The sequence below is a fragment of the Triticum aestivum genome, chromosome 7D (assembly GCF_018294505.1).
Source record: "Triticum aestivum cultivar Chinese Spring chromosome 7D, IWGSC CS RefSeq v2.1, whole genome shotgun sequence".
NCBI classification, from domain to species: Eukaryota; Viridiplantae; Streptophyta; class Magnoliopsida; order Poales; family Poaceae; genus Triticum; species Triticum aestivum.
Window position 1 is genome coordinate 405860638 of NC_057814.1, and position 11219 is coordinate 405871856.

The following is an 11219-nucleotide window of genomic DNA, read 5'->3' on the forward strand; positions in this document are numbered from 1 at the left end:
AGGTCAAAGCATGGATTGGCTTCTGGACTCTGCTCCTGCTACGTCCGCCCGCGGAACACACGACGCCGGGTATCTCCATCCTCAGGTTCCATGACATCATCTTCGAGTACAACGCACCCTCCACCGATCGAGCAATGAGTTGTAGTTGCGTCATCCCTTCGGACCGTAGCGTCGCCGCTCCATGGTTTTCTCCGTGGCTGCATCAACCCGCGCGTTGCTGTTGCGTCGCCCTTCGGGTCGTAGTGTCACGTCCCATGGTCCACCGCCGCCCCGAGGTCGTCCTCGTGGCTGTACCGACCCTTGTGTTATCGCGGCATCGCCCCACCAGGTCGTAGCGAGCGTGGCATGCGGTCCCTGCCATCGCCCCGTGGTTCTCCCCGCGGATGCACTGACCCACGCGCTGCCGCTGCGTTGCCCCTTCAGGCATAGTGCCGCGGCCCATGGTCCACCGCCGCTCCGAGGCCGTCCGTTCCAGGCCATCCCCGTGGCTGCTCGCGCTGCTGTTGTGTCGCCCCATCGGGCCGTAGCGAGCGTGGCACGCGGTCCTTGCCGCCGCCCTGAGGTCTTCCGCGCCGTCGTCCCAATACACATGGTGCCACTGCGTCGCCCCTTCAGGTCGTAGCGCCGCGACACGCGGTCCACTTCGCCGTCCACGCGCGTCGTCTTCTATATGGTATGCGGGGACGCCACTGTCTGCGCTGGTCTTTGTCACGCTGTCAGGTTCTTCCTCGCCTACTTCGAGCACCACGACGTGCTCCTAACCTAGCCACTGCCGCCACCGCCACTCTTCTTTCCAGTCCACGGCGACTACCTCGACACCGGCCACCCTGACTCGACATCGACCACAACGTCCATCGCACGGCTACCTCGACCACGGCTACACCATCCCACGCCCTCGGTTACATCGACATCGACACAAAGGGCTACCACCTTCAGCAACCTCGTCGGTTTCCACTCCAGCCACGACTTCCATGATGCATCGACCGTTCGACTATGGGGGGATGTCCGTCGGCTTACCTTCGGATTATTCTCCAGTCTCACTGTCAGTCTCGCTACCATTGTGACTACGGGGGGAAGTTGAGTAACGTGATTGTTTAGGAAACATAGGATACACTAGGATTTGGTCTACCTTGTCTCGTACTTCAAAATGGTCATGTACTCCTATATATACACCCACGAGGCTCAAGCAATACATCATAGATTCCATCAATCCCTCTCTATTCCCTTATAACATCTTTGTACATCAAATATCTATAAATTTGCCATGTCCAGGAATACATAACTTTGCCCATGTGACAAGTCTTAAAAATTCATAGATTTGCCATGTGGACATTTCAAAGTTTATACATTTTGCCATGCTTTTTAGGAAAACAAAATGTTGTTTTCAATTTACCATGTTATGAACAATTTTCCTAAACTTGCTATATGACTAGTAAAGAAAAAACATTAAATGTACCATGATATGTACATTTGCCATGATCTAGATTTACAAACTATTTGCCTAACTTGCCATGTGGCCAGTTCAAAAAATTCTAAATTTTCCACTCATTAGAAAGCAATTACAAGAAAATTATATATTCTTATTCACATGCTAAATGTGGATAGTTTTTCATACAAACTCATGAGATTTTTCAGAACATCATTGTTTCCCAAACATGAGACTTTTTTGCAATTTACTTGCGCGGTTTTTTCACACGGCAAATTTAGGGGGAATTTGATTCAAAATTCGGCAAATCTGGTACATGGCAAATTTTACTTTTACCATACATGTTAAAGTTAATTTTACTATTATTGCCATGGCAAATTTTGATTTGCCATCGCAAAATTTTACTTCTTATTTTTCCCATGGCAAATTTACCTTTTACTACCATGGAAATTTCACCTTTATTGCCATGGCAAATTTACTTTAACGTACATGGTAAATTTGCCATGGAAATTTTACTTCTGTTGCATGGTAATTTTTTTATTGCCATAGAAAATTTCACTTTTAATTTGTCATCAAAAAAATTTCTTTTTATTTTTCCCATGGCAAATTTACCTTTACTGTCATTGCAAATTTACCTTTATTACCATGGGAAAATCTACTTTAACATACATGGCAAAAATTTCCGTTTTAATCTGGCCATGGAAATTTTTACTTTCGTAGCATGGCAAATTTAGTTTTATTGCCATGGCAAATTTTGATTTGCCATCGCAAAATTTTACTTCTTATTTTTCCCATAGTAAATTTACCTTTTACTGCCATGGCAATTTCACCTTTATTGCCATGGGAAATTTACTTTAACATACATGGTAAATTTGCCATGGCAATTTTACTTCTGTTGCATGGTAATTTTTTTATTGCCATAGAAAATTTCACTTTTAGTTTTCCATCACAATTTTTTCTTTTTATTTTTGCCCATGGCAAATTTACCTTTATTGTCATGGGAAAATCTACTTTAACATACATGGCAAAATTTTCTGTTTTAATTTGGCCATGGCAATTTTTACTTTCGCAGCATGGCAACTTTAGTTTTATTGCCATGGCAAATTTCGTTTTTATTTGCCATCGAAAAGTTTACTTCTTTTTTTTCATGGCAAACTTACCTTTACTGCCATGTCAAGTTTACTTTAACATACATGGCAACGTTTCTTTTTAAATTTTTGCGATGGCAATTCTACTTTTCTTTACCATGGCAAATTCATCGACATGATAAATTTACCTTTACTGCCAAGGCAAATTTACTTAAACATACATGGCAACTTTTACTTTTTATTTTCCATGGAAACTTTACCTTCATTGTCATGGAAAATTTAACTTTATTTGCCATGTCAAATAAACCTTCGTTTTTGCCATCGCAATTTTTACTTTAACATACACGACAAATGTACTAATTTTTTTATGTACCATTTGGTAATCTTGCTTATACATATACTATTTGTAATTTTTGGTCATAATTTGTGCTATTTCACATACATGGAAAATTTCTTTTATACAAAGCAAGGCAATTTTACTTCAAATACCATGGCTAATTTTAATATCTATCTACCATAGCAGTTTTTTGTGATTTTTTGTTGTTTTTGTGCTGTTCATTCTACTTTTTACATGGTAATTTTTTGCCATGGCAATTTTCCGACTATAATTTTTTGCCATAGCAGGAAAATTGCCATGCAAGCAGTACCATGGCAATTTTTGCTTTATTGTTTGCACCATGCCAGATTCATTTTTTGAAGCTTGCCATAGTTATTCTTTGGACTATGCAAAGTTGTAGGTTAAAGAATAACAAATTTAATTTATTAAGCAATTACAAAGTTTACATTTTGGACCATCCAAAATTCATACTTAAGGGCATGGAATTTTTTTATTTTTGAACATGGCGATTTTACTTTTTATCCAATGAAAAAAATCATACTCCAAATCATGGAAAAAATTATATATTTGGAACATGGCAAACTTTATTAACGTAGCCATGTGGCAAACTAAATGCTTTGGACCATGGCAATTTTGTTTTATATAAAACATGGGCATATTTTATGTTGAAACGCTTTTTGGCCAAGGTTCCTTCTATGTGTTCTTAAATTTTGGCATTTTTTAATTTTCATAACTACTCCCTCCGTCCCATAAAACATCCTATATTATGAGACATAGGGAGTAGTATGGATCCATTTTTTCAAAAAAAATCATCTTGATGACAGTTTCAATATACATTATGACAACAATAAATGTGCTATTCATAATGAGGTTCAGATTCCAGCATCAAGACTTGATAGTAGTCAGCTGAAAATTGGGCTTTTTTATATGTCCGTTTTTTGCCATTAAGGTGACGTGGGGGTGGTGGGGAGGCCCATTACTTGGCCTGGTCGTGCCTGGTGGGTTCGCGCTGGGGGTGTATGCCAGACCGAACTCTGAACCGAGCCAAATCTCGCCGCCGTCAACCATGGATCCGAGCCGGCCACTCCTGGGGCGCGGCGCCTTCCTCTCCTCCTCGGCGCACGCCGCCGCCGCCATCATCCTCATCGCCTTCCTCCTCCTCACCCTGCTCCGCCTCCCGCTCTCCCCCTCCATCTCCATCTACACCCCTCCCCCCCTCGCCTCCACGCCCCACCACCACCTGCAGCACCAGGACCATGAAGACCAGGAGCAGGAGGACGCCTCATCCTGCGACCTCTCCTCCCCGCTGGACTGCGCCGACCCACGCCTCTTCCACCTCATGATGCGCAGCGCCATCGACGCCTTCCCTGCCGTCCATTTCGCCCGCTTCGGCCGCCCCGTCCCCGGCGACCCGCCCTCCGCTTCCTGCGACATGGCATGGCGCGCCCGCACCAACGCCTCCGCCTCCGCCTCCCCCACCGCCACCACCAAGGACTACCGCCGCTTCGCCATCGCGAGGGACCCACACACCTGCGCCTACTCCGTCACCTCCATCGGCGATTACCACTCCGGCCCCAACGCCCGCAAGCCTCGGCCCGGCGCCTCCAACGCCACCGCCGCCCCGCCCCCGCCGCCGCTCTCCCGCTCCCAGTTCGCCGCCGCCACCTACCTCTCCTACCACGGCGGAGGCGACCGCTGCAAGCTCATGCCACACTACATGCGCAGCCTCCTCTGCGCCCTCGCCGAGGCGCGCTACCTCAACCGCACCCTCGTCCTCGACCTCAGCCTCTGCCTGGCGGCCTCCTACACAGCCGCCGGCATGCCTGAGGAGGGCAAGCGCCTCGCCTTCTACTTCGACATCGACCACCTCCGGTCGTCCGTGGTGAACATCATCGAGGAAAGACAGTTCTGGGAAGATTGGGACAGGTGGGGAGCGCAGGGCCAGCTCGGGCTCCGGCTCATTGAGGACACCAGGGTTGCCGCCACCAAGTTCTCCAAGGCTAAGGACACCCTGATTGTCAGGAAATTTGGGGAAGTCGAGCCAGGGAATTACTGGTACCATGTATGTGAGGGTGAGGCGGAGCGTGTGCTCCCTCCGCCACGCCATGCCATACGTCTGGCACCAAGTTTGATGAGCATTGTCGATGATATCATCTTAAGTATGCAACAAGACTTCGATTCCGTCCATGTTGGTGGCAGTGTTGAGGACCTCATCCAGCGAATCGAGGATGGTGTTGATGTAGGAAGGCAAGTGTACATTGCCGGAGAGGGGATCAACACGGTCTCCATGGAGGTGCTTAAGGCAAAGTACAACAACTTGCGTTACCTGGATGAGTTTCAGAGGCTCTGGAGAAAAGACAGCAAGTGGTTCTTGGAGATGAAGAGGCTCAATGGTGGAGTTCCTGTGAAGTTTGATGGGTACATGCGTGAGCTGGTTGACAGGGAGGTCTTCCTCAAGGGCAAGAAGAAGGTCGAGGTGCTCCGCTGATTTCTTCTCCAAGATAAGATGTTGGAGAACACGGCATGCTTTTTCCAAGTGAGTCGTGTATAGACCGTGTCTGAATTTTGTTGTCAGGTTTAGCGTATAGAGTATCCAGTCAGTACCACTTTGTGAGAAATTTTCGTAACCAGCATTCCAGCAATGTATAGCTCCGTGCTGCGAAAATACCTGTTCCGATCAATTAGTTCCTTAGCACTAATCACTGCTCATTTCCTGTAAGGAATTATTGTACTAATTCACATATCCTTTTGGCTATTTAGTTGAATTCATGACCTTTTGTTTCTCCAATACATTTCAACATATGATACTTATGAGTAGTCAATGATGTATAGCTTTATCATCTACATAGTTGTTCTGGGCATCTATTCTTTAAGTGACGCACAAAAGTATAATCCTGAGTCCAGTCTTCTGTTGCATATGGCATGCTATGGATAGCATATCCTCCTATGAGCATTTGTTTACTAGTTATAACAGTATGCTGTCTTCCTTGATTACTTGAGGGTCATGGAAACTGAAATATAGCTGTAAGACACAATCTGTATGTGCTGCTTGACCTGCAGTCCTGGTAAGCGACGAATATTTCTTTGATAAGCAAGGAACGTTTCTTTTGTGGTCTGACTGAAACTGTACATAGTGCCATATTGACGTACTTTACATTCTGTTCTATGGAACCTTCGCTGATAAAGGCTTCATTTTTCACGTACATTTACTTTTCACTTATGTTAACCCAGCATCAGCAACACAGTTTACATTATAACTACTTTATCTTGCTTTTATTTTTTTTCTTTATGCGCTATCTCCTTGATAGAGTAGATAAGGTAGAGAAGAGTGCTGCAATATAGCATATATTCCAGATGTTATGCTTCTTTGTTTTTGGATAAGCAATGCTTATTCCTAGCTAAAATGGATAGGCTTTTGCAATACGGCATCTCTGAAATTTATTATAAATATACCATTTTTAACTTCTTGCTTGACGAAACAAATATATACTTGGACATTGAGCTTATCTGAAGTATGATAAGTTATGTACATTTAAGGGAACCTTTATAGTTAAGCAGCAACTTCCAGTAGAGATCTTCCAGTCGGGGAGGGTGTAACAACAGAATGAAATAAATAGCTTCAACGACATTGTTACGGTAATATTATGTTACTGTAATATTATGGCAGATGCGCATTAGGTTGATCAAACATGCTACATAAAGTGAGACGACCAACAATAGTTCTGCCCTCTTTAGGAAATCTGGAAGGAGCCATACCAAACTCACCAAACTCTGAACTGCTCTGTGCAAAACAACATGTGTAAAGATGCCTTGTCATCTAAGCCAATCATATCGAGTTTGGTTAAAACCTAATATCTATGCAGGTATGTTAGGACCTGGGATAAATATGAGATAACCTCTGTTACGGTATAGAAGGCCTGCGTGTATTCCTAGATCATCAATTTATCCAATCAAATATGTATTATTGTTCAGCAAGTAAAGTGTTGAATTCATTTTTCGAAAAAAAATTATAATGGTATTTTTTTGGCGTATAACTTATATTTGGTTAGTCAAATTGATGATCTTAAAATATGTGCGGACCAGTTGCTTTTGATTACTATAAACCGTTGAACATTGGTAGGAGTACTTCTCTAGGAGTTGCTCATTTATTCCAGAAAACGACGAGACTTTGTTCCACTAATATCTATACCTGGATCATGCTCCTTCCCATCCATTACTTCTGAACTGGCACCAAAGAGAAAGAAAAGAACATAGTGAAATCACAATTATGAATGGTTAGTGCTCCTACTTTATAGTAGCCACATTTTGAGAATTGATGACTGATATTAACAACCTTGGAATACTAATAGTTGATTAGTTTGTTAGCTCTACTTGCTGCTCAGTTCTATTAAGAAGAAATTGCACTTAGCCAATGTTATGAGCTGCCTTTTCTTACTGGTTGATCATTTCACAACATTTACTGATCGCGCATAAGTAGGTTTGTTTGTGCCATTTCTGGACAAAACACATTTTATATGGGTCTGCTCTGTTTGCGAGCCACAGCTTTGCCAGTAATACAAGCAGTAGAGCAAATATGACTAATAACATGTGCCATTTGCATTAATCTTTTTGTTATCTAATTAATTCAGTTTGCTGCGGGGTGAACGAAGGCACGCCACAAAAATGACGAAGAAAGACATTTGGGCTTGCGCTGAGAGCCAAGAGAATCAGGAAAGCATATCTCATTCTCTGCCCCATTCCCCCAATCTCTAGACTCCTGTGCCTGATACATGGTCTGCTCTGTGCATCAAGATTTCCGTCTTCATTCAAAATTTGAACTTAACTATAGTGATGCTGAGTAGCAAGTTTTTTTCTTCTTATCGTTTTCTTGTATTGTATCACCTCCAGATCAGGGAATCAAAGAGGCAGTAGTACCACCACCGCCTCATGCTACTGTTGTTTCCAACCATCAAAGAAGTGAATGCCACATCCAGGTTCCTCAGGCTGCTCGTCCCCCAGACAAGCATGCCTTCTTCGGGGGCAAGCTCACTCCCGTGGTAGTGCATGATGCGGCCACACACATAGATGATAAAGCGGCAAGAGGATCCCCAGGAAACCCAGAAATTGTTGATGATTCCTGTTTCAAGCATCCACCTGCGAGAGAGTACCCTCGTAGGAGTGGGACATTGCAGGCAGAAGCAGCCAGCAGGAGAAGTGTACTGGAAAGGACGAGAAAATTACAACAGGCTCCATCAGTGGCAAGCTGAAGCCAGCGAACTTACTCATGCGTCTCATGGCCTGTGGACCGAGACACCCTAGCTTTGGCTTTGTTCAAGCCTCCTACAAGCCACGGTTCACGACTTCACGTGGCTTGGGTACCCATTGTATCTAGAGCTGCCCCCTCTCGGTGCAATAAAGCCTGGAACTAGTGCTGCATCCACTATCAGAGCTTCAGAAATAGAGAATTCCAGTGATGCCACGGGCAAGCTTAAACGCTCTTCTTCGTCTCAGTCACCAGGACAGGTATGTAATACCGTTCTCCTTGGAATCATCTGCCTCGACACATTCATGCTAATTTATCCCTACATTTGATTGATTTGCATAGATCCTGAAGCATACGACCCGTTGCAGAGTTTGTGAAGAAACACGCTCGTCAAAAGGGGATCCGGTTAACTTGTCCAGAAGCATGAGGGTAAGGATGAGCGATCCGTTTTCAGGGAAGATACCCTCTTCTTTTCTTTTCTTTTTTGAGGGGAAAAGATACCCTCTTCGAGTGTAGTGTTGTTCGACGCCGAAGATGAAAAAGTGATCAATATCGAATAAAGGTAAAGTGGCATAAATTATATTTGTAGACGGTGGTTTCACTCTTTTCGCATTTATGCAGTCCGTACTTGTACTTGAGGATATATAACTGACCATATGGAGTATTGCAGGCTTGCTTCAGGAGCTCCTGTTCTCATCCACTAATTAGAAACTCGGCTGCTTCGGTGCCAATGCAATGAGTTGGGGGCGCGGTCCGTTTTGGTTGCACTGTCAACTTTTTGTTTTGCCTTTTCTTTTTGGGTAAGCGGTCCCTTTTTCTTCTTTGTTTCGCTGTCAATAAGTGTACAAGAAATAACCTGAAGTCCTTGGTGCCGGTTTAGTAGCTATGACTTCGCTGCTGGCAGTTGTTAGAAAATGTAAGTGTATCAGTAATTCCTTTTCAAAATAATAATAATAGTGTTGTAGTACTAAGTTTGCTTTGAGGGTAAGTACGACTTGCCCTACTCTTTGATCGTATAGTTACTCATAAGTGGAGTGGGAGAAGGGTGTATATATTGTGCAATGCATGATGAGATTCAGATCTCCCGGCCAGCCGCACTAGTGGTTATTTCTTGACCCTATCTACATTATTTCAGACTAGCAAAAGGCCCGTGCGTTGCAACGAAAAAAAAATCACACGTGGTTTAAGATTTTAGCAATCCAATACTGACCCAGGGCATATGTCTTAATGTCTAGTTCATTCAATTAAGCATTGGCTCTGTTGGCACGACCTCTAAGCTCATCCTCACGCCGTCCACTAACTAAGCTCACGGATTATGGCCACACCTCGCCATTTGTTTTGATTATTTCGGTCATTGCCAGATTATAGCTAACCTCACCCTCACTTTTAAAAAAAAAACGAAGATATTGGTTGATTTTTTTAATTTGGAGACATATATAAAATTGGTGGGATCCCGTGTAAATTAACGAGCTGGTACTATTCTTTTTAAGGATAGATGATACTATTAATTAATAAAAAAATGATTGTATCGAAAGCTGGCCCACTAGCCAAATAGAAAGAATATTATGATATGACGTGTCTGTGTTATAGGACATGGCAGCCCATGCCCGTGAAATAAAGAAGATTTTCCCTAAAAGGGTGAAACACTTGAGAGAAATAAAAAAACGCCGTTCATCTAAAAAAAGGGAGCCCGTGCCCATAGCAGCCAGCAGCCGCCGCTCGTAACGCACGCGCGCCCGAGCGAGGAGAGCCCATCTCCGCCTTCTTCTTCTTGCCTCCGGCCGGCGAGCCCAACTGCCGGCGACACGTCGATCCGCCGTCCTCTTCCATGCCTTCTCCCTTCCCTTCCTCCTTCCTCTCACTTGTCCTTTTCTTCTCCCATCTCTCTCTCCCTTCTTTCCACGCAGGAACCCAGCCGAGCCGCCATGGCTGAGAAGTTTCGCCGCCGCCACCGCCCTCTTCCCTGCATTCTCCCTTCCTTTCCTCCTTCTTCTCCCTTCTCTTCTTCTCCCGTCTCTCTCCTCCCTCATCTCTCTCTCCCCTTCCAGCGACGAACCCAGCCGAGCCGCCATGGCAGAGAAGCTTCGCCTCCGTCGCGTTTTGCTCCGGAGCCACGCGATGAAGCCACCCCTGCCCTGGATCCGTTGGTAAATGATGCGCCCACAGTCGTCTGACTTCGTCTGCTCGCCTCCCGCGTCCTCGCCGCCCTGGAAGCCCCGCCGGACCCGTGCACTACCGCCGCCTGATACTCGATCATTTTTTTCCCCCGATGCTCGATCTGGTACGGCGTTGACCGCTCGAGCCCATGTAACCCCGCGCATGGGCCGCCATAGCTGCTTCTGGCCCAGACGCGGAAGATGCGTGCCAGATGGGTTGAAGCCCAGGCACGTAAGACACGTGAATTAATTGTTCAGACAAAAATTTAGTACCACCTTGAATATCTTAAAAGATCAAAAATAATAATAAGGTGAACGAATGAAAAAATCGATGAAACGCACCTTGCTTTATTATAAGGTATAGGTATACACACACACACACACACACACACACACACACATATACATATATTTGTGGTCAGGTTAAAGTATCTCTGCTTCAAAATAGATTCATTTTTTTTGCTAAAGAATAGCCTTATGAACATCTACTATTCGCCTGATCCTATCTACTATGTCGATGCCATTTTTAGAACAAGTGCATATACTCCCTATGTACCATAATATATGACGTTTTAGCAGCTCAAATTGAACTGCTAAAACGTCATATATTATGCTATGGAGGGAGTACTACTGAAGAAAGCGTATGTTTTACTGAAAGCTATATATTTTCTTAGATACAAAAGATCTTATTCTTAGTGAAAGAGTAATGAAGGTTTCAAATTTATGAAAAATGACTGATATAAACATTATTGCTAAGTATTTTGTGAGGTGTTGTACTAGATTGAACACACAACTAGGGGGGTGAAGATCTCCACCACGCCTGATTGGAGTGTTGGACCTTTTCTTGCTTGGTCAATTTCTTATTTCCTCATACATCCTTTTCGGTGTCTCATATAGGTTGCTTTGTTTCTATCATTTCCACTTTGTTTTGTCTCTCTTTTTTAAATGAAACTACTAGCTTCCCGAGGGT

The 11219-nt window shown here is 44.2% G+C and overlaps 1 protein-coding gene across 2 annotated transcripts; it reads left to right on the forward strand.

Annotated features, from left to right (window-relative positions):
• Nucleotides 1-3850: 3850 nt before the first annotated feature.
• Nucleotides 3851-9015, forward strand: LOC123169942 (uncharacterized). 2 transcript variants are annotated; one of them, XM_044587793.1, is made up of 4 exons: nucleotides 3851-5387; nucleotides 7480-8353; nucleotides 8436-8655; nucleotides 8764-9015. In XM_044587793.1, exon 1 carries the CDS (start codon nucleotides 3918-3920, stop codon nucleotides 5337-5339), a length of 1422 nt encoding a protein of 473 aa, XP_044443728.1. In that variant the 5' UTR covers nucleotides 3851-3917; the 3' UTR covers nucleotides 5340-5387; nucleotides 7480-8353; nucleotides 8436-8655; nucleotides 8764-9015. The 2 variants fall into 2 exon arrangements, with proteins under 2 accessions (XP_044443728.1, XP_044443729.1); XM_044587794.1 differs by having other exon boundaries at nucleotides 8462-8655.
• Nucleotides 9016-11219: the final 2204 nt, after the last annotated feature.

Coding starts and splice junctions, on each gene's coding strand:
- LOC123169942 (XM_044587793.1), top strand. CDS start 3,918: ATGGATCCGAGCCGGCCACTCCTGGGGCGCGGCGCCTTCCTCTCCTCC.